The 22,088-nt window shown below is 39.6% G+C and overlaps 1 protein-coding gene across 5 annotated transcripts in view; it reads right to left on the reverse strand.

Annotated features, from left to right (window-relative positions):
- Nucleotides 1-22,088, reverse strand: part of parp8 (poly (ADP-ribose) polymerase family, member 8) — an 85,507-nt gene that overhangs the window by 18,849 nt on the left and 44,570 nt on the right. For 3 of the 5 annotated variants that reach the window (XM_071537464.1, XM_071537463.1, XM_071537467.1), the window contains exons 11-18: nucleotides 21,951-22,079; nucleotides 20,689-21,340; nucleotides 17,994-18,047; nucleotides 10,982-11,077; nucleotides 8,315-8,407; nucleotides 3,523-3,648; nucleotides 1,164-1,229; nucleotides 581-648 (exon numbers count right to left, since the gene is read on the reverse strand). In XM_071537464.1, the coding sequence (XP_071393565.1) occupies nucleotides 581-648; nucleotides 1,164-1,229; nucleotides 3,523-3,648; nucleotides 8,315-8,407; nucleotides 10,982-11,077; nucleotides 17,994-18,047; nucleotides 20,689-21,340; nucleotides 21,951-22,079 (1,284 nt within the window). The remainder of the gene's footprint in view (nucleotides 1-580; nucleotides 649-1,163; nucleotides 1,230-3,522; nucleotides 3,649-8,314; nucleotides 8,408-10,981; nucleotides 11,078-17,993; nucleotides 18,048-20,688; nucleotides 21,341-21,950; nucleotides 22,080-22,088) is intronic. The other 2 variants (XM_071537465.1, XM_071537466.1) reach the window with 2 other exon arrangements.

Here is a 22,088-nt window from a genome sequence, read left to right on the forward strand (position 1 = left end):
CCATGTTCAAGTTAGGCTACTAAATGATAAATGGACATGCTGACAACATACTGATCACTAATATGTGATCACTAATATGACGGATTAGGACGAATAGGATTAATTAATTGTCCTTACCTACAGTAACAGTAGTATATCCAGTAGAATCCAGTGGTAAACAAGGGCAATATTCCAGTCTAGACTCCCGTTAACTGCACTCACATTAACTCTCTGAGTATTGAGCAGTGTTATAAATCTCTGATTAAAAAGTTTTACTGTTTACAAATACTGTTACTAACACATGCGAGTTTGGAGCAAATTGTAGAATTTTAAGTTTTAAGAATTTTCACTATTGCTTTCATAGCGCTTAGACTACCCTCTACTGGCGAAAGGCGGTATAAGCGGTATGACCGATGTTGAGGAGGGAAGCAACACCGGTGTAAAAATGGCACCACCGTGACAACTCTAGTGTATGCCACAACTTGATTTGCATATTTTTTTAGTAAATAAAACCAAAACTCTGCATCCTTAGCTCAAGCAAAAAAGACGCAGATTGCACTCACAAAGCAATCTCAGTGAAACTTGACCTGAAGCTTCTTACCATTGCAGTAACGGATGAGCTAATGGATCATGCCTGTCCATCTGCTTCTTTATCTCCAAGTAAGGCGCCTGTAAAATGAAAAGATGAGTGTAGAAGCCATACAGGACCAATGGATTCATTTGAAAATAGGAATCAAAAGGAAGTGAGGACTGAAATGTTCGCTGCTTTTTAATTCACATGTGTACCTGAGCACTTTATTGGTTTAATTAAAAGAAATTTGCATTTAATTAAAAGATATTTGCATATATTGCAGCATACATACTCATTTACTGAGGTTTCCTAAACAAATTATGTCCACTATTTGAAAAAAGTGACACCTACTCTTTCAAAATGTTTATTAGCACGTAATTAAAACTAATTATGGAAAAAAGAGAGTTGCTTGACAAATTTGAACAAATTTGTGTTTATGTTTCAGGGAAGGAAAACACTTATCAATCATCTATTGGGACATACCCTACTTTATTTCAGTGGCATACCCATGAAGTGGCCAATATTGTGGAGCAGCATGTTCCCTTGTTCCCAATGACACCCCTGTGAAAATGCACCATTAGGCAAGGTATAGCAAAATAGCATTTTGGAATACCTGGGTCATCTCTCGGATGGATGTAAGGCTGTCGAGGGCTCTCATCACTCGGTCGTAGTCCTTTTTCTAAAATTAATCAGAAAAAATGACTTATGCAGTGCAAACAGAGCAATTTTCCTCATCTACCTTGAGCCTGAATGTTCTTGTCAGAAAGGACGGGGTGAAATTTTGAGGGGGCTTTTTTTACCTTTATTTTGATGGATGACAGTAGAGAAACAGGAAAGTTTAGAAAAAAGAGAAGGGCGTGACATGCAACAAAGGTCCTAGGCCAGATTTGAACGTTGCGGTTACATGGCATGCACTGTAACCAACTGAGCGGATGCCCCAATACATAGCATCTTTAATTAATGAAGGCACCACAACATACTTAAAGCATACAGAGTGAATAAGGGCAATATTTTAAATCAGTTTTTCCCATATTCAGGATGTAAACACATCAGGGGTCAAAAAGGTGACACATTCTAGCTAGGGGAGCCTGGGGGCATGTTTCCCCAGTGAGAATTTTTTTCAAGAAATAGTGTTTAAAAGCCTATTTCTTGTACTTGTACTATCAAACATTCTCTTTAGGTCATGTTAATATCACTATAAAATCATTTTATGGGCAACTTTGGTTCAAAGGATGAATGATTAAAAAAAAAGATAAAAAAGTCATATATCATATCATAGTCATTAATATTCCCACATCATATGGGCGTGATGTGGGAATGTAAGGAACATAAAGTCATGTTATGCCTGATGTAAGGAACACAAAGTCATATTATTTGCAGATGATATGACTCTTTTCATCTCAGACTCAGAGACATCAATGCCAAATGTACTTGATACAGTCAAAGAAATCTGGCTACAGAATTAATTGGGTAAGGTGGATAAGTCCCATTGTCTTCTTGTTCTCCATCTGCCTTATTCACTAATTGAAATGGTCTCATAAAGGCTTTAAAAATTTAGGAATATGGGTGACTCCTTCCCTCAGATACATGGTTGAGACCAATTGAAAGCCTTTGTTGAGCTCAATGAAAAACAATACACAATCTACAGCCACATTCATAAAGGGAGGGTAGTTGTAGTAGAGTGTGATATGGAGGGAGATGGAGGGACAAATTGGGTTTTCTGAGTCATAAGACGACACTTTGTAAACGTCTCCCCTGCTTTTACCTGGTCCAGTATGTTTGAATTGGTACACCCATATAGGGCTGGGCGATAATTAAATTCTATTGTTTATCGTCTTTCAGTGGAATCATATCGTGATGATATGAAGATATTTTAATATCGTGACACACATTTCTGCTGTCTAAATTGATGATGACAAGCAAATTTTACTTAAAAACTCTGATAAAATGAGGTATGGTAGGAATATTATTTGAAAATTTCAGTTTTGTTTGACACCCCACCTAACATCACCATTCGGTTCAATGAGATGAACATGAATTTGATTATTTAACGTGATTTTGCATACATGAACCATATCGTGATATATATTGATATCGAGAAAAATCCTTATGATTATCATGATATTGATTTCAACCATATCACCCAGCCCTACACCCACATCTTACAGCTGGCCAGGTGTAAATTTGTATCCCTTAATAAAATGTGTTTCCCTGACGGTGTTTCCTTGTTTTGTCCTCAGTGTGTGTTGTTTTACCACCGCTCAAGGAAACTATTGTGGGCTTTATAAATGACAAGAACACTGATGTATTGCCTGAAAACGTCCTTGTAGAATACAAACATTTCTGGCACATCATCCCCCCCCCCCACAATTTCAATCAGATAATTATATCTGAGTAGTTACAATAGTCACTACAAAATTAATAATAGGAGTACTCTAAAAATAATGGAGTGTGAAGAGGCAAAGTGAGAAGGGGAAGAAAGGAAGAAAGGGAAAAGAATGGGAAAGTGCAGACAGAGAGCAAAAAGTGAACGCCTCCAGCCTGATGATGGTTGTAATTCTTATAAAGATAGCCTGATAATGCTGTATATAACAAATGCTTAAGCGTTTATTTTCTTAAAAATACCCATCTCCAACCCACCATTACACAATTCATGTGAGTGACATTTCAGTTTTAAAACATGCACATCCACTCAAATTTGTGATATTTCCACATAAAATAAGCACGAGAAACACCCTTATCTAACTATGATTCACTATGTTGGCTTAAAGAGATAGGAAAGGTTTTTGCTAACAACCTCTGTCCCCAATAACTGCCAATACCATTACACTGAGGCAATTGCTTTGTAGATGGACTGAAATGACTCCCGGTTGATGGTAAACCAGGTAAGCTTTTTAAAAACCTAAACTATCCCTTCCCGAGACACAATTATGGTAATCTTGGTTTAATCAAGTCAGATATGCAGTACATACCCTTGGGTTGAAGGCCAGGGTCTGGGGATCATTAGGGTCCACCACAGAGGGATATGGCTCAAAAATGATGACTTTCCTGGGTGACTCCAGTGCAGACCGACACATGGACACTAACAAATCTACCACCTAAACACAGAAGGAATTTGAAGGAATTGTCAGATATGTTGATAATGATGTACCCTTAGCCCTATATTATAAAATGGGGAAATGGGCTGTGAAAAATAACAAAGGTTAGGCTCAACAGTGCAGGGCAAAAGTTTTGGAGGTGGCTGTAAGTGGACTTTGTTTAGTTTACTCTGAATGGACTTTCTGTGCTCAATATTTTTTATTTTCAACAGTAACAAAATGATACAATACAAAATGATACAATACAAAGACCTACAATTAAGACAAAACATACTGAAAACCACAACACAAGAGCAAACACAACCACATAAACAACTAAAAAAAAAAAAAAAGCAGTAGTCACAACCCGGTGAGTTTACTAAAAGTGGTTTGCATGTACTCTTTCTTTTTTTTTAAAGATTTATTTTTGGCATATTTTATGCTTTATTTGAGAGATATAGTGAGAGAGAGACAGGAAGGTATGGGAGAGAAAGCGAGGGGAGGACCACGGGTTGGATTCGAACCCAGGTCGCTGCGGGAAGGACTGAGCCTTATGGTACGTGCCCTACTCCGTGAGCCACCAGGGCGCCCCCATATTTATCACTCTTGACCATTCTTCTTTCAGGTATATTGCTATTGGGGACCAGTCCCTTACAAACTCCTCAAGACTACCTCTTAACACATGCGATAGTCTCTCAAATGGCAAAATGGACAAGTTTTTCATACCACGCTAAAATACCAGGGGGATCTTCATCCAGCCATTTTTGTAATATTATGAGGCGTGCAGTATATAAAGCAAATCTAAGAATATACCTGTACCTGCGTTCATAATTTGAGTCTAATCCCAGTACAAAGTGCTGTGGATTTAGAGGTATATCTAATGGACTCTAATGGACATAATCGGGACTACGGAGCCTTAAGGCAAATTTATGGTTTATGCAGTGTGCCCGGCGTTTGTGGTGTTCGCGGCAAGACCGTTCTCTCCACAGAGGCACAGCATTTCATAAAAAAAAAAAAGCGGTAGCAGCGTGGCGTTCACGGAGAGCGCAGAATCCTCCTCCGGTTGTCCATTTTTGCCGGTTGTCAGCTGTCAGATTGCTCAAATACACTACTTCCCTAGTAACCAACTAACATAGCAACCATTAACCAATCATAGCCTCAGAACTGGCCGCGGTGTTCCGCAGAATGTTATTTTTTGAGAGGAGCGCGGAGCTTTCACGTCAAGTCTCAACTCGTGTACGCAAGTTTTCGAGTAAGCATGGACTTGCGGTGCAGCAGAGTAAATCTGGCTGAGTCGGAGAATTGTTATTAGACCATATATTCTGACTGGCATCTAAGCATATGCAGCCACATATTCATCACTCAAAAATATGTAGCCTATGGCAAAATATTCTATTTTGTAAAGGCCTACATCGACTATGTGTTATATAGCCTATCCCTAACATAAATAGGTATTTTCAAATTGTTTGCAATTAACGGGGTTAACAGTTTTCTGGTGTAAAATTAATTTCTCTTTCATTTTGAGATAGCCTACTTGTTTGAGGTCTGACCATTTTTCTTCACCTAAATGTAAAGAATTGCGATACAAGCTATTATATTAGGCTACTATTATATATATAGGCTATACATATCACGGATGTATAAATTAAATATTCAAACCTCAGCTGGAGTTCGACTGTCGACAGCAACGCTGTTGACCGCAGCAGTGATTTCTTTCTATACTGCATTTTTCCGACTTCCTTTGATGCCACTTTTCAGGCTGCCAAATAGAACTAATTGGTTCAATTGGACTTTAGACGTTAGAGTTTCTATTTCGAGGTCGGAGAAGTTTCTCTTCTTGGACGTATTACGCATCTCCATGTTGTAAACTCTGGGGGCGAGGCCTCTAAACCGAGAACATTTAGGGACGTGATATTTAAATGACGATTGTTTTCAGCCTCCACATTTATCAACGCCCGATCATTCTTACGCTGTAATTGGTGAGATACGAACGTTTCATGAATCACACGTGAACCCTGTCGTAAGATGATTTCTGCGCTCGGATCTGCGCTGGTTTCTATGTTAGATTGATAAATGAGGGCCAGAGTGTTTCTGTAATCATTCAGTCAATTCTATAGTAACTGCCGCCTATAGTGTTTCTATAATCATTCAGTCATTTCTATAGTAACTGCTGCCTATAGTGTTTCTATAATCATTCAGTCATTTCTATAGTACCTGCCGCCTATAGTGTTTCTATAATCATTCAGTCATTTCCTATAGTAACTGCTGCATACAGTGTTTCTCCCCCGAACCATTCTAGCGAGGTTAGCTAGCATATTCAGTAATGGCATAACTGTTATTTACAATCCATTTATTGTTACTAGCAACAATATCCTATTAGAAAAATTAAGTGCTGCAGTGTGATACAGCAGATATGTAAGATGGCTCAGACTGCAAAGTTAGTTACATGTCCAGTAACACACGATAACGTAAGTGTAACCCAGGTTATTTTCTGTAGCTATAAATTACAGATGTCCCCTAAACGCCTCATGCAGAGTATCGGTAGATGCTACAATTTACCGATGTTCCCTAAACGCCTCATATGCAGGCTACTGCTACTGATAGCGTTTTTGCTGCTCTCAACCCGGTTCATTTAGCTGTACCCGCTGTACATTTAAACTTACACTAGTTCTGCTCAAGCACTCATAGCTCTCTCCTTCTTTTAGCAACTTTCTCGCTAATCCCACAGTTGTTTACACGCTTTTCAGATCTGCTAGTTACTTAGCTTAGTAGTTAGCGCTAGCTTAGCAGTTAGCGATGGCTTCTCTCTCTCCCTCTCAGTTTAATTAATAATTAGCTGTTAATGTTTACGTTAACGTTACACATATATTTGCGGGAGAGGGAGAAATCTGGCGCTACTGTTGATGTCCAGCGTGATGACGGAGACACTGGGAAACATGAGTTTGTTTATTTGCTGCGTTGCATGTAGTTTTAATTGAGGAAATCTGCAACTTCCTTTTAAGGCACAACCGCCAGTTCAAAACAGGGCATGCCAAACTGGCCGTGTGGATAGTTCATGTTAGAAGGGGCATTACGGCCACACTCCGGGGCATCCACGGCACTGGCCGTTTGGCCGTGGTATAATTCCTGTCCTGAACTTTATTTGTATAGCACTTTAATGCAGAGAAGCAACTCAAAGGCTAACTAGTCAAGAGTCTTTGGGGGGCAGGCGTCACATGTGTGGGAGGGTACAACACTTCAGTGGTAGGAGGGCTTTCCATCAACAAAAACACAGCCTTGAATGCAGAAATCACCACAGCACGTGTGCCGTGTTCACTTTGTTTTACTCAGTACCATTCAGCAAGCCCTGCTGATATTTACTAGTCATATTGTGCTTCAGGAAAACAGAAATATTACACATCGATCCTTTTAAAAGGGAAGGCTCAGGTTTTTAGAGGCCATTTTCATACATTGAACTTATTTCTCTCCAGACTGCATGCAAGCCAGTCCATTTACTCCTTTAGGTATTGTACTACTGAGTAACAGATCTGTTGAAAAGATGTGATGCGATTTAAGAGAGGTGTTTCGATTCCGCTTTGACTTGCACTATAGCATTGCTAACAAATGTGAACAGGAAGCTGATGCCAATTTCTCAGTTCTGACCCTGATGTAAAATTCCATGACTTTTCCATAACTTTCCATGAATGAGTTGGAGTGTTTCATTTACCTCAAAAGTTTCTTCATTCCTGGTTTGGTATTTTTTTTAATTTATTTATTTATAGAGGGATGGCATGTCTGTGCTGCTACAGTTGGGCTGAAAACCATCATCTAATGCAAATCAATGTGGGATGCTGGAAAATACATTCTGTTATAGTCCTGTACAGTGACCCATCAGATATTCATTCCTTACCTTTGAATCTACTGTGTTATACTCTGGGATGTATACCGAGAAGTATACTCTATGGGGATAATTTGTATATTTTAAGGGTATTATTGTTAATTGCAAGGAAAATGATAACTATTTCCTGGTTGCAAAATCAACCCCCTACAGTGGAACAATGGACTAAGAGACTGAGACAGGTGTACATAATGGAAGAAATGACTGCACAATTGCAAATGAAAAAGGATATCTTTGTGCGGAGATGGACACCTGTAATTCTCTATATGGCTGAATAGAAGAATACTTAAAAAAAAATATAAATAAATAAAAAAAAAAAAAAAAAAAAAAAAAAAAAATATATATATATATATATATATATATATATACATATATATATATACCTATTTCTCTTTTTTATTTATTTATTTTTATTTTATTATTTTTTAAATTATTTTATTATTTTTTGTATTTTTTGCTTGCGATATTCTCTTGAAATAATGTATTTTCCCTCTTAAAAACTGATTGGTAACTGAAAATGTTGGATGAGCTTGGTTGTCAAGGAACCTTCAAGATTGTATGTGATTGTATGTGATCACTGTATTATTCTGATACTAAATAAAATAAGCTAAAAAAAAAAAAGTTATTCATTCCTTTATATTCCCAGACTTGCCCAGAAACTTTAGCAAATTCCCTGACTTTCCATGTCTGGAATACACTGGCCAAAATTCCATGATATTTCAGAAATTCCATGACCAGTTGGAACTTAGCCCAAACCCAACCCTATTGCATCAGGGGAATGTGTTGTTCGATGAGTGTTGCGTGTTGTACCTGAGCTCCTGTGGCGATCTCGTCAGCTGCTTCATTCATCACTCCCAGCGTCTGGAAGGCAAACACACACAGCTCCCGCTCACACACTGTAGGCTGTGAAGAGATTGAAAGAGAATAAGGGAGAAAGAGAGTAGCAAATATGAGTAAGATTAGTTGTGGTGAGACCATATCTTATTGTTGTACATGTACTTGTAATATAGTGATTCAAAAAGAAACACAATGCATGTGTACAACAGTTACCATTTTTCCAGTAAATGTGGGCATATGGTATATTTGACAGTTAATATGAATGGAAAACATTAGTCAGTGTCTCTCACTACATTTTTTTTGTGTGTACGACTAACACGTTCATGAACATATTCAACAACATATCCAGCTATTGTAATTTTCAATTGACTGTGGTTCCAAAGTTTTAGAACATAATTTTGCCAATTAGCATTTTTATTGATAGAAGAGAACATAGGGGAGGGATATCATTTAGGAGATATACTTTCTGTTTGGGAGACCGGATCTACTTTTATTTTGAAATACTAATTTTAGTTTAAACCAAGAATGGAAATGCAAAATGACGATGGACCCAGGACTGCTTTGTTGACTTAAAAGTGGGATATGTTGTTGAATATGTTCACAAACGTGTTGAATGTAATTTTTCATGCTATTTTCGTGGCCTCATTCAAATGAATGGAATGTTAAAATATGAAGGGTACAAACTGGTCCCAGTTCCATCCGATCTTGGTGATTAGTTTATATTCTGGTTTTTATCCCTATGGGACATATGTCTTAGCTTATGGTATTTTATGCTAGTATCACAAGAATACCTATTCTCCCTTAATTAGGCTTTCTGAATAACTTTAATTGATATGAATCATTTGAACATTTCTATTCACCCTCAAACACTTTAACACTGTTAAAAAAAGACAACCATTGGCAATGTTGCATACTGGCTCCACTTGCTCCCAGTACCGGACATTTCACTCTTTTATTCTGTGTATATACAGTATTATTTCGTTCTTATTTATTTTATATTTTTGTATGTTATACTCTATAGTGTTTATATTTTCTTATAGTTTTTATCCTTAATTAGGCATCTATAGGCTTGCTCCAAACGACATTTCATTGTACTCGTATAGTGACAATAAAGGTATCTATCTATCTATCTATCTATCTATCTATCCTGCACTTTTGGGTCCCATTTGAATCAAAGAGCAAGGGCGTCTTTACAGACCCACCATTTTGCACTGGCATTCAACAATTACAGAGACACTGAAGCCATTGACAGTAGCTTCAGTAGATCATAATGCAATGCAGCGACAACTTGCATCTTTGTGGACCTGTCCTCAGTAGTGTGTGAAAAACAACACCCTCTTCAACAACTTTTTTGCAATTTGAACAACCGGGCACGGCGCACCCTCCCCCCCTCTCTCACAGCTCTCCACTCTTAATTTTTCTCAACTGGTAAAAACTTTCTTCTATTCTATTTCTAGAAAAATCTGCAATGTGTATACAGTTTAAGTTGAGTAATTCAAATTGTGGGGTCCAGAGGCTTAATGAGGGGCTTCTTGTCCAAATCTTGTCCACGTTTTTCCAAATCAGAGTCATAGTTTTAAAATTATTGACAGTTAAAAGGAACCATCATAAATCAAAATGGCCGATCTTAGCCCAAATTAATTAACTAATATCTATCTATCCGACTGTGGTGTGAATGATTATCATCCAACATAGATCTGTCAGTATGCACCATGGCACAGAGTGGGGATGGTGGAGGCAGCCGCATCCTCTATAGATGTCAGATGGACTAACTGGTGGATGGGCCAAACTGTCCCTGCGGTTCACCACCAAATTCTGTTTGGTTTTCATCTAGTATCATATCATAATAGTTCGCCTAAGATCAGAGCAACACATGTTATCCAAATGTATTATCTCCTCCCAAGCTAACATCATTTGGCTCTGCCGCTTATTTAAGGTGCCGTATATTGGCTTGAGGCAACTCTGTATCTCCAGCACAAGGACATCCGTTTCCTCTTTGGAGAAGCTTTTATGGTGCAACCGTTCTGGACTGTTCCATCACAAAAATGTTGGAGCACCATGGCACAGAACACACTGCTTTTAAAGGGAAGGAAAAGAGGTGATTTGATTGGTCATGATTGACGCCAGCCTCTACCACACCAATCTCGGAACCCATCGTCTATCGGTCTGACCACGATTAGACTCTGGGGGCGATGGCCAATATTTCGGGGTTTCCGGTGGAGCCAGCGGACATCCGGGCCAAGACTTCCTCTTCTGTGCGAGAATGGAGTTGGAGTTGAGAGATGACGTCTCATATGCAGATATCTGTTTATAGAGATTAGCCGAAATGTCGTCTGGACCTAAAAAACTTGTGAAACAATCTGGTCGTAGACGTCGTCTCTCAACTCCGACTCCATTCTCGCGTCTCAAGTTGCTAATCGGACTGTAAACAATGACCGGCGCACGGAAGAGGAAGTCTTGGCCCGGGTGTCCGCTGGCTACACCGGAAACCCCAAAATATTGGTCTGCTTCAAGACATCAACGATTGTTCCTATTTAAAAAGAAGCAGATCATCTAAATCATTACAGACCAGAAGCACTGACATCCCAGGATCCCTAACCAGTAGACTGATCCTGGGTCATGTTCAGTTCTGTTACTCACCCTGAGCATCGGCCCATTCTGGAACACATGAGGTTCGTCGCACACAACACAAAACTCGTTGAGAACAGGAATCCTTTGCTCTGCATACTCCATTATCTGTAATGAAATACCATCAGCAGTTTCCTATCAATTGTCTGTTTTATAGCATATCATCACATCACTTATAGTTGCAATATCATACAATCAGTTATCCTCGATTTTGGGTGAAATGCAGAGATGGACAGTGACAGCTGGGAGCCCTGCTGGCCACAGTCACTCCTGAAAAAATCCCCATTACTTTCCATGCAAGGCAAAAAAATTTTTTTTAGTTATTAGTAATTTCATGAACTTTGTTGGAACAGGTGTTCTCTGAAAAGATATTGTTTCAAACCATAATTCAGACTACAGCAGCCAACAAATAATGAATGTTCATTTAAAATATTGTGAAACATAATCACTTATGTTTTTAATTCAATGCACACTGACATATTCATATCAAATTCCGTCAAGACTTTTTTAAACAAGGAGTTTTACACAAACAACCACCGGGGGAAACCAATACTGGCCAATAAAATGGGGTATCGGAATCGGAGAATTTCCCAAACACTAAATATACCAACAGCTCTGCGTAGCATGTCAAACATCAAAACATCAAAGCCTTTTCATACACAGAAAGATATACTGTTATATCCATCTGATGGAGAAAAATAAATAATACCACAAGCATTTTTGTCCAATCACCCTGAAAAAAGGTCTATATTGTTCATTAAAAGTAATGGCTTGTAATCGCTACTCAGTATAAGGTAACTTTATTGTCCCCTTTATTGTAACCCTAACCCATGGCAGAACATCATACCTATATCTATAACACCGGTATACCTCCCACCCCTAATAACCTGGTAAGTCAGTTTTAGCACAGTACCTGCATTACTGTAGGCAATGTTTACATATCATCGCTGATTGAGAGCCGGGGGCCTGTCTCACAAAGCATGATTAGTGGGTTAGCGAACTAACTTTGGGCTTTTTGGTCTCATGATGGTGGATCAGTTTTAAGCAGGGTACATCGCCATGGTAACTTGGTGACTCCAGAGCAGGTTATGTTCAGACTATTGGATCCAAACGTATAAAAAGCCAGGGTTGGAATTATGACTTGGCTTTCAGGGGGGTCTCTAAAAATAGAAGTTGGAGAAGTAGCTGTCTATGTCTTGGAATCAAGGTACAGACTACAAACGCGTGAAACAAATAGGCCTTGTACAATGTTATCTGCTGCATGTCTAAATTGAGGCCTGTATTACTGAATATCATCGTTCACTGTATGCCCCCACCAGTTGTTTCAATAGTCAACACACGCACACACACACACACATCTCTCCCTATCACACAGAGCGCATCTGATCAAAAAGCAATTTGGTCAACGTCAACAACAATCAATATAAAACTATGCAGTAAAATGACAATAACACCTCTACCAAACCTGATAACCTAATATCTGACAGTCAACTGGATTTGCCATGAGCACTGCCCAACACAATGTGCCCCTCCCCATTGACTGGGGCATGTCAGACACAGATAACACATACGCTTGGTGTATATGTGTTACCAGCACATCCAATCTAAAACCAAGTTTTGTGAAAGCAATGTTGTAGCAACAATATGACCAATATCAAACAATATCAAAGTACATAAGCCTATTCCTAGCCTCTCTCTTCCCCTCGCTCTCTTTCACACACACACACACACACACACTCGCTCCGCCCTCACGCTCACACTAACTGAATCAAAGACATAAAAAGTGCCTACCCTTAAAGGATAAGGCTGGTGTTTTTTAATGCATTGCTTACTGTCAACAAATCCTATGAAAATAACAAAATCAGCAATGATTTTGTTTTGCCAACAAGTCTCGTCCATGTAGCCGGTGCCACTGCAGCCATAGAACTCCATTGTATTAAAAAAAAACGATTAAAAACACGTCACAGAGCCATGCCGTTGCTCTGGGCAGCATATTTCATCATCACGATGCACCGGGCCGGCCGACTTTTTCCTCAAACAACTTAATAAACCGACCGTAAACACTTTGCAATCTCAGGAAAGTAGTTCCGTAGCACAGAAAATAGTCCCCGGCGTAATGAAGAATTTGTTCCCATTTGAATTTGATTTGGTAATAACTACAACAGCCTGACTTTTCATGGTAACAGTTAGCGATTTTTAAAATGTAAACTATGTCTTTGTGAGCTGTATTTAAAGGTTTTTAGCTTACAATTGGAGCCAATGACTTCCGGGTTGACGGCTACAAACGGTACGTGGGAAGTCAGAAAGTAACGAGAGTAAAGGAAACACATTGTTGATTTTGTTATTTTCATAGGATTTGTTGACAGTAAGCAATGCATTAAAAACACCAGCGTTATCCTTTAAGAAGACAGAATAGACCATACAGGCCTGATTTCAGTTGCTTTCTTTCGGAGCTGTGGTGTCCATGACATAGATGAACTTTTTAATCCAGGATTTGGCAACGAGATCCCAAGAGAGGATTCCCAGAGTCCAGTGGAGGACCACTGAGGTCCAAGAAAAGCAGGTCAGTGTCGCTGCAGGTCGAGAACCCCCTCTCACACTTAGAAGAGGTCGAGAGAATAGCTTTACTTGCCACCGAGAGTCTCTGCAGGGTTTTATCACAGCAATATGCCTATCCTTGCAGCTTTGAATCCCTGAATTCAGAAATTGAGTTGAAATTTGATGATTCTCCTTTGATTTTGGCCAGTCGGCTCATTTGTAGTTCCTAAATCTTGGAACCCATCGTCTATCGGTCTGACGACGATTAGACTCTGGGGGCGACAGCCAATATTTCGGGGTTTCCGGTAGAGCTAGCAGACATCCGGGCCAAGACTTCCTCTTCCGTGCGCCGGTCATTGTTTACAGTCTGATTAGCAACTTGAGACACGAGAGTTGAACGTTTCTCCATACAATACACAAACATCGATACTTTTTGTAGCTGTTTTAGGTCCAGACGACATTTCGGCTAATCTCTATAAACAGATATCTGCATATGAGACGTCGCCTCTCAACTCCAACTCTATTCTCGCGTCTCAAGTTGCTAATCAGACTGTAAACAAGGACCGGCGCAAAGAGGAAGTCTTGGCCCGGATGTCCGCTGGCTCCACCGGAAACCCTGAGATATTGACCGATAGACGATGGGTTCCGAGATTGCTAGTTCCTCAAACAGAACGAGATTCTCACCGTTTTTGGGCCAGAAATGCGTGTCCACGGATTAGAGCATTTGTACCAACTCACTGTCAGGTAGACATTTAGCAAGGTTATCAATAATGGACTGGTAAAACTGCATTATGTTGATCCGTCTCCTGCTGGATATGACGGCTTGCATCCACCAGGGAGTGTGTCGCGCTTCTGGAGTTTCAGGGAAAGGTATTGCATCTTTCATGCAAGCCGAGTCTGTGAGGATGCTTGTGCAGACCACTGTATTTGGCTCCCTCCACATTTGGGCGTGAAGCATCTTTGCTCGTGCTTCGAAAGTGGTGTGCTAAAACTGCAAAATCCTTCAGTACTGCCTTGACGTTAAAGCTGCTTGCAACCCATCTTACTGTGAAAACCTGTCCGATTTTCAAAATATGGGTGTTCAATTCTGCGGCAGCTTGCTCTAACTCTTGCATTTGGTGGTACAGCAAGTGTAATTTGGAAATGAAAAATTCTAAATGATTGTATCCTGCCACCTCTTTAAGTCATACACCGCCAATTCTAACCTATACGCAACCCAGTGAAATTGGGGAAAATCCCATTTTCTTTTCACCAGTGCTAGGTCTTATGGCAGAGTGTACCTAGGGATTTTTTTTTTTTTTTCATCAATGTTAAATATATTTTTTGTCTCGTTAAGCCGTTTTCACATTAAGCCATTTCTTTCCCATACTTCCCACTTTTATAGTCTGCTTAATGTGTTGAAATGTTTACATAACCCCATGATTATTTATAGCCTATTTTATTGCTTGTTGTAATAGTGCCGCCATCTGGCCGATATGGTATAATTTTTGTTGCCTGAGTAGTGGGTGAGATTTTGAAGATTTGGTTGCTGCAGCGTTTATGGTTTCTAAGCTGCAGATACTTTTAGTGGAGAAAAAGAATGATAATAAATATAGCAGCAATTGTAAAAAAAAAAAAAGAAATTAAAAATATAGCAAGCACACTATGCCAATATGAGTGAAGATGACTTTTTGAAGAAGAAAAGAAACACTTATCTCATACTTAGCACTTATAAACTGGACTGAATATTCTGCTGTAAACAATGCCTAAGTATGCAATGGAAGTGGATACAGCTCATTGACATACATGTATTTATAACTTATAAAGTATCTGTAGGAAGATCACAGCACACTCGACTACTATCTTTTGCTAAGGTGCTAGAGGTAAGAAAACACCAAAGTGTAAGAGCAAAACTTTTGCACACTTAGGTCCTTTATTGTCCCCCACCAAAGGGGGGACTATGGATCGGTTTCCGTCCATTCGTTCGTTCGTTAGTTAGTTTGTTAGTCACACTGTAATTTTGACTTTGTGCCACTAGGGGGCGGCATTGACAATGAATGGGGACTCAGTGGTAAAGCAGGTCATACAGTTAAAGTTATCATACAATGTAGGGGACAATGAATGGGGACTCAGTGGTAAAGCAGGTCATACAGTTAAAGTTATCATAGGTAACATAATAGTCTACACACGCTACACACTTGGAGACATCAGACTGGGTTGATGTGTTGAAGTGAGAGTTAATGGAGAATTTTTGGGCAAACCTCTAACCACAAGACACTGTAGTTATTGTCCAGTTGTTGGACTGTTGTACTGTTATTGCACTCATCACTGCACTACCACTGTGCCATCAGTGTTGACTACTTACATCATATTACCACTTACCTACTGTGCAATACCATATATCACTTATCATTTAGCATTTATATTATTCATAACACTCACGCTCCTGGTGTTGTATGTTATATTGTATATTATGTTATCAATTGTATTGTAGTGTACATTGTGTAATGTACGAATTGTATTTATTGCATATTGTAGTTCTTATATTTTGTACTGTATTGAGTAAAAACAGGACAGTTACAGTTACTACATTTCAAGATATAACTTGTAAGCCTAATTCTGAGGAGAGTAGGCAACAGAAATATATGGTCAATCTGTCCTTTCATTGTCCCATACGAAAATGCTTATACAATTTCACTCATATTTCAAGTACACTCAGCAATCACTGACTGACCCAAGGGTGGAGCTACATCACTGGTGGGGGACAACATGTTTACTATTTGCTTGTTAAAGGTTAGGTTCTTTATTAAACCAAGCTTTCAGTCAAGTAGACCTTCTTCAGGGCATACAATACACACAATGAACTGGACAAGGAGAGTGCCAGGAGTGTAATCAATAGTATGTAGAACACCTGTGCTGCACCGTTCTTGTGCCATCCTAACTTATGAAGTATAAATGCTATGATTATGTGTGTGAACACAATTGATAAGTGCAATGGAGATTATAAACAATGCTTGCGTTATAAATACAATGGAACTGAATGAGGCTAATTTGCATCAATGTATCATATAACTCAAACTTATTTCATTTTGAAATATATACAATTGATCAGTGTGCCATAATGTGTATTTAGAAAGTTCGATGGCGTTTCTACTGTTTTCAGTGGCTGAGTTATGAATACAATGAAGGTCTGTGAGAGATTTGGTTTTTATTGTTGCCATTCAGTCTTACTTTCACTACTTGGGATGAAGCTTTGTAGGAATGTTCCAAATAAGATTACTAAAGAGTTCAACCATCCAATCACCAAGTTATATGCAAAAATATCATAGGCCACGCCCACCCCCTAATAATAATAATAATAATGATAATAATGATCATAATAATAAAGTACCCATACAATACCAATAGGCTTTCTAGCACTTCGGGGCTTCAACCCCTAATGATAATAATAATAACAAAGCACCAGTACAATAACAATAGGTGTTCTGCCCCTTCTGGGCTTCAACCCCTAATAATAATAATAATAATAACAATAATAATAATAATAAAGTACTAGTACAATAACAATAGGGGTTCTCCCCTTTGGAGCTGGAACCCCTACATAGATTTCTTGCTCCATGGGTGGTAAGCTTCAGTTTAAATTTACATTACAAATGTAAATTTACATTTACAAATGTAAAGACTTTTTTCACCTAATTTGTAACTGAATACTTTGATTGATCCAAGCACATTGCCATTTTATACCATTTTATATGACGTAGTAAAATCATCTAATCATCTGTGACCTAGCCCTTAGAAGCTGGCAGATGAGCTGCTGGGGCCAGTTCCATAAAGTTAAATGTGACCTTAAGTCAGACTTACTATAGAAACTTATATTTAACTGTTCCTACTACCTAATTGTTGTAGATCTCTAACAGGTTGTTTCTGTCTCTAAAGACTCCTTCAGGCTCTTTCCAAAACCAAAGATTTGCCACCTTGTATGAAACAGCTTTAGTATTTAATCCTCCCACTCTGACAGTTAGGCCTACTCATTGCCGTAGCAACAAAGTTCTTAACCCACGTTTAGCCAGGGGAAGGTGGCTAACTTTCCTACTTCAAAATAAGTCAGTCTTAATATTTAAGCAACATAAAGTGTAAATTAGACTAACCTAACCTGAGAATCTTAGACCAGTCTAAGGCTTAGACTAGTCTTAAACTATCTTTATGCAACTGACCCCAGCAGGACTGAGTCACTAGAATAAGCTGTCCTAATGAGTGATGGCCTGAAAAGACTTTTGTTTGAAATACATTTTTTGTTTGCTTGACATAAAAGTTTTGTATATTTTGTTTTTTTCTGGTTGCTGAATAAACAGAAACAGAGGTTCACCTTCAGAGTTCATCCTTTCATTGAGAGTGAACAGCTGTAACAATATGTATCACTTCTGGAATTGCAAGATATCTTATAAAGCATATTGTAGTTGTTAGTACAGACAGAAGAAAGGCATGTGAGATGAAGTTATATATTTACCTGGACAAGAAAGCCTTTATCTCTGATTGGAATGGATTTGGCACCATTGTTTGGCTACAAAAGAAAGGAAGATCAAATGGTGTTAGCCAATCAGCTCATACCAATGAAGAAGAACAAAGGCAAAAGTTTATGACAGAAAAGAAACATCACCAAGAACAAAATAATCTGGACAGGTAGCACTATTTTACCACAGTACTGTTGCCAGTGATCTATGGTCACTTCAAATTCAGGTCGGTCAGTTATGGATGAGATACTCCACTCTATCCTGGACTCAAACTTCTACAAGACATGTCTGTACCTAATTGAGTAGCATCTAATTAATAAAAGGAAGTAACTTGTATTATTGTGAAAACAAAATTCACCTGTCGATGACGCCATCGCCGGGGATTTCCAACTCGTAGAAACTACAGCCGCTCTCTTCCTGGTCGCAGTCCAGGAAGAGAGCCCGTCACCTGAGGCGGAGACGAGAATCCAGAAAGCGAGCCGTTGTAATTTCTATGAGTTGGAAATCCCCGGGTGAATTTTGGGACTTCCCACGCAGCCTGTCCGAGACACACAGTGAGTAGACAGACATGGTGCCGTCTCATAGCATGTATTAGTGAGCACCAATATATGGAGATAAGGTTAAAAAAGTGTTCCTTTAACATTTATTAAGCATTTTCAAAAGCTAGGTGTCCCCAAACTTTTGATGGGCAGCGTATACGTATATATATATATATATATATATATATATATATATATATATATGTTATATATGTTATAACATACTGTATATAACATATGTGTTATATATGTTATATAAGCTAAAGTGTCCTGCAGTCATGCAAGTGGAGTAGAGTCAAAGCAGCTCCCGAAGCAGCCAGAGATAGAAAAATACCAAATGAGACAATTCTGCCTTCAAAATAAAAGCGTAACATTTGAAAAATTCACTGTCATTTTTGGGAAAAAAAGAATAAGTAATGTTAGAAAAAATGAATGATGTGAACAGGACTCATGACTACAATAGAGTCCCGCTTTTATATATTCACTTAGGTACTTCGCATAACTCAAAAACCAATATGGGTTTTATTTATCTATTATTTTGATCATTTTTTTCATTCTGGCTGGCTCGACACTGGTAGGCAAATCAACATGAAGGTGCTTACATGTTGCCATCTGTGAAAAAGAACATTCTGCTCATTTTCAATTGTATTATTGTTATTGTTATTTTCTTGGGACTCAAGTCGAGTGCTTAGTACTCGAGTACTTGGTACTTGTATTGGTTCATCAAAACTGACACATCTATTTTTTTTTTTCTTCATACATTCACACCTGTTGGCTATAGAACAGCTTCAATGCAAAAGTTGGGTTACTAAATGGGTTACTGGAAATTTCTCTTAACCACAAAATAGTTTCAGTCTAAATTTACCCTGCCATTTAGATGTGATACAGCGTTGAAAGGTGTAGCCTATGTGCTAGATGTGTGTGTGCACGCATGTGATGAGAGATTAGAGAAAAAAAACGAAAGCTGGTTGGACGAAGAGTGTAAAAGAGTTCACCAGCACAAGAGAACAGTACCAGCTCAAGTGTACTTCACCGTGAGCGACCAGCTCCTGTTCTTCTGAGGAATAATGCTCGGCAATCAAAAAAAAACAAAAACAGGCAGGCAGGGGCAAGCTTCATTATTAGTCCAGGAGGGTTTGGCAGTATAGGCCTCAGCCTAAGCACACCCTCCTCACCATTGCTCATAGCAGGTCCCCCCCACACAAACCTCCTGCCTCCTCCTGCTTTGGATGACTTTTGACCAATCCAAAACTCATTCTCATTCCAACCAGCCAGCATTAGAAAAGGAATAGAAATGGGTCTCTTTTTTATTGTTTGCCTGTCAATCAAACCTAACACACTGGAAATCGGGAATTGTTGACTAAGGGCGTTTTCACACCTATAGTTTGTTTACTCTGGTCCGAATCAGTTGATGAGTTTGTAAACTTGGAGCGTTTTCCCCTTGGTTCGGTTTCTTTTCACACTGGGAAAAATCCAAGCGAACCAAAATGCATCACTACAAACCACGTGAGAACGTTCACTCCGCTTATTGGTCAGATGTGTCTGGGGCGGGAGCAAGAAAGTAAATACAGGAAGAAGGTCCTGTGTTCTGGACTAGTGCACATTGCTATACAACATGGAGCAACGGCAGAGTTGGCATTTGCTCATGTAATGTTCTAATTATCTGGGCAATATACCAAGCAAAACTGTACCAGCAGAATGCCGAATGCACTTCGAGGAAACGTCTTGAAAATGCTATACCTGCTACACCTGCTATATCTGGTATACCTGGCTACAGGAGCCGTTTAGCTCAAACTTGCGTAGTAAACTGAGTACACCTGGTAGTTGGGTCGGATCGAGGTTGGATCACGTTCCCACCGCAAACAAACCGTTCCAGAGTTCGTTTGGGACCGGACCGAGACCACCTCCTCGAAACGGTCTCGGTGCGGTTGTTTTGGTCCGCACCTGAGTGTGATTACTGTGTTTACTGCCCAAACGAATCGCACCAAGGGGGAAAACGAACCAGAGTCCGATTTAACCGGACTAAAAGCGCAGGTGTGAAAACGCCCTAAGTGGTCCATCATTTAGTTCGGCAATCAACAACCAATAAAATTCAGGTGTATGTGTCCCCATACACCTGAATTTGAATTTCCTTGATGTAGTGGTTACTTACCATTGGCGGCGTGGCGAGTGATGGGGCCAAGATGCCGATAAGCCCTGAGGTAAGAGAGAGCCGCCTAACTTCAGGCATTGGGTCCTTGAAGATGTCTGCTTTACCTATCTTGGTGCTGCTGGAGTAAGACCTGCTGAGCAGCCGGTGGTGGTGCTTCAGTCCGTCCATCTCCTCAGTCCTAATAGAACCGGAGCACGACCTGCTCAGCAGTCTATGGGTCTTCAATCCACCTCCTCCGACCCCGAGACTTGTGCTAATGCCCCCACTTATCCCGCCCACGCTTACACCCCCACTAGTGTGGTCACAGTGAGGGTCACTCGAGCACGAGCGGGGAAGGAGTTTATGGGGCGCCCTGAGTGTCGCAGGGCTGGCTTCAGGTTTGACCACCGTGGAGCAGGGGCGACCTAGGAGGCGGTGGGTTTTGAGAGGCATCGGGGCGGCTGTCTCCATGCGAGGGTCACCAGACAGGGAGTGGGCGAGGAGCTTGTGGGCCGACTTGCTAGAGCCAGGGCTGCAACCGTCCACCTCCGTTTGTTTGACAGTATTGGAGCAGGTCCTACGGAGCAGGCGATGGGACTTGGACACACCATCCTGCTCATGCTTAAGCTTCTTTTTATTCTTAACACAGCCAGGAGGAGGATAGCTGGGTGATCTGGGGTAGAGCCCAAGAATAAAACATGTAGTTTTACTGTATATAATCTTGACATCACCATGTTAAACCAAACTGTAATGGCTTTTACTGCAAAACATTTAAGGGGTGTACATTTAAAATACATATTACAAAGTAAAGTTTCATAGCATTGGAAGTTCACATACAGTGTCATCCTCATCTATTGTTTTTATGTTGCATTTTGATTTTTATATAAAAAAAAAAATATTCCTTAGAACATATATTGAAACTACGGAAGAGGATTAGGGCCATATGTGAAAAATGTATTTGAGTTCTGACTTTTATCTCAGAATTCTGACTTTATTCTCAGAATTCTGACTTTTTTCTCAGAATTCTGACTTTAACCTCAGAACTCAAATACATTTTTCACATGTGGCCCTAATCCTCTTCCTTATGAAACTTATACCTTGACACAAGTATAATTGTCTTAAATAACAAGATAGTTGTAAATTGAGAAAACTGCAGTGAGATAACCAGAATCTCTTAGCCTGAGTATAAGTGAACATGTCATTGAATGAGAAATTTGTATTTTGCATCTCTCTGCCAAAAAAAATAACATTCTTCTGTACCAGTGGAGCCGTTAGTCTCTAACCTGCGGAGAGTTGAGAAAATGTGCAGCGGAGATTTGACTTTCTTGTCATTCTGCTTTTTGCTGTGTAGGCAGTTGAGCTTCTCTTTACTCTGGTGCTTCCACTGCTGGGTGACAAAGGTTTGCATGATCCTGACGGAA

This window comes from Centroberyx affinis, unplaced genomic scaffold (genome assembly GCF_046629955.1).
Source record: "Centroberyx affinis isolate AG114_WGS23_722 - 3 ecotype Tasmania unplaced genomic scaffold, CSIRO-AGI_Caff_v1 ptg003054l_1, whole genome shotgun sequence".
NCBI classification, from domain to species: Eukaryota; Metazoa; Chordata; class Actinopteri; order Beryciformes; family Berycidae; genus Centroberyx; species Centroberyx affinis.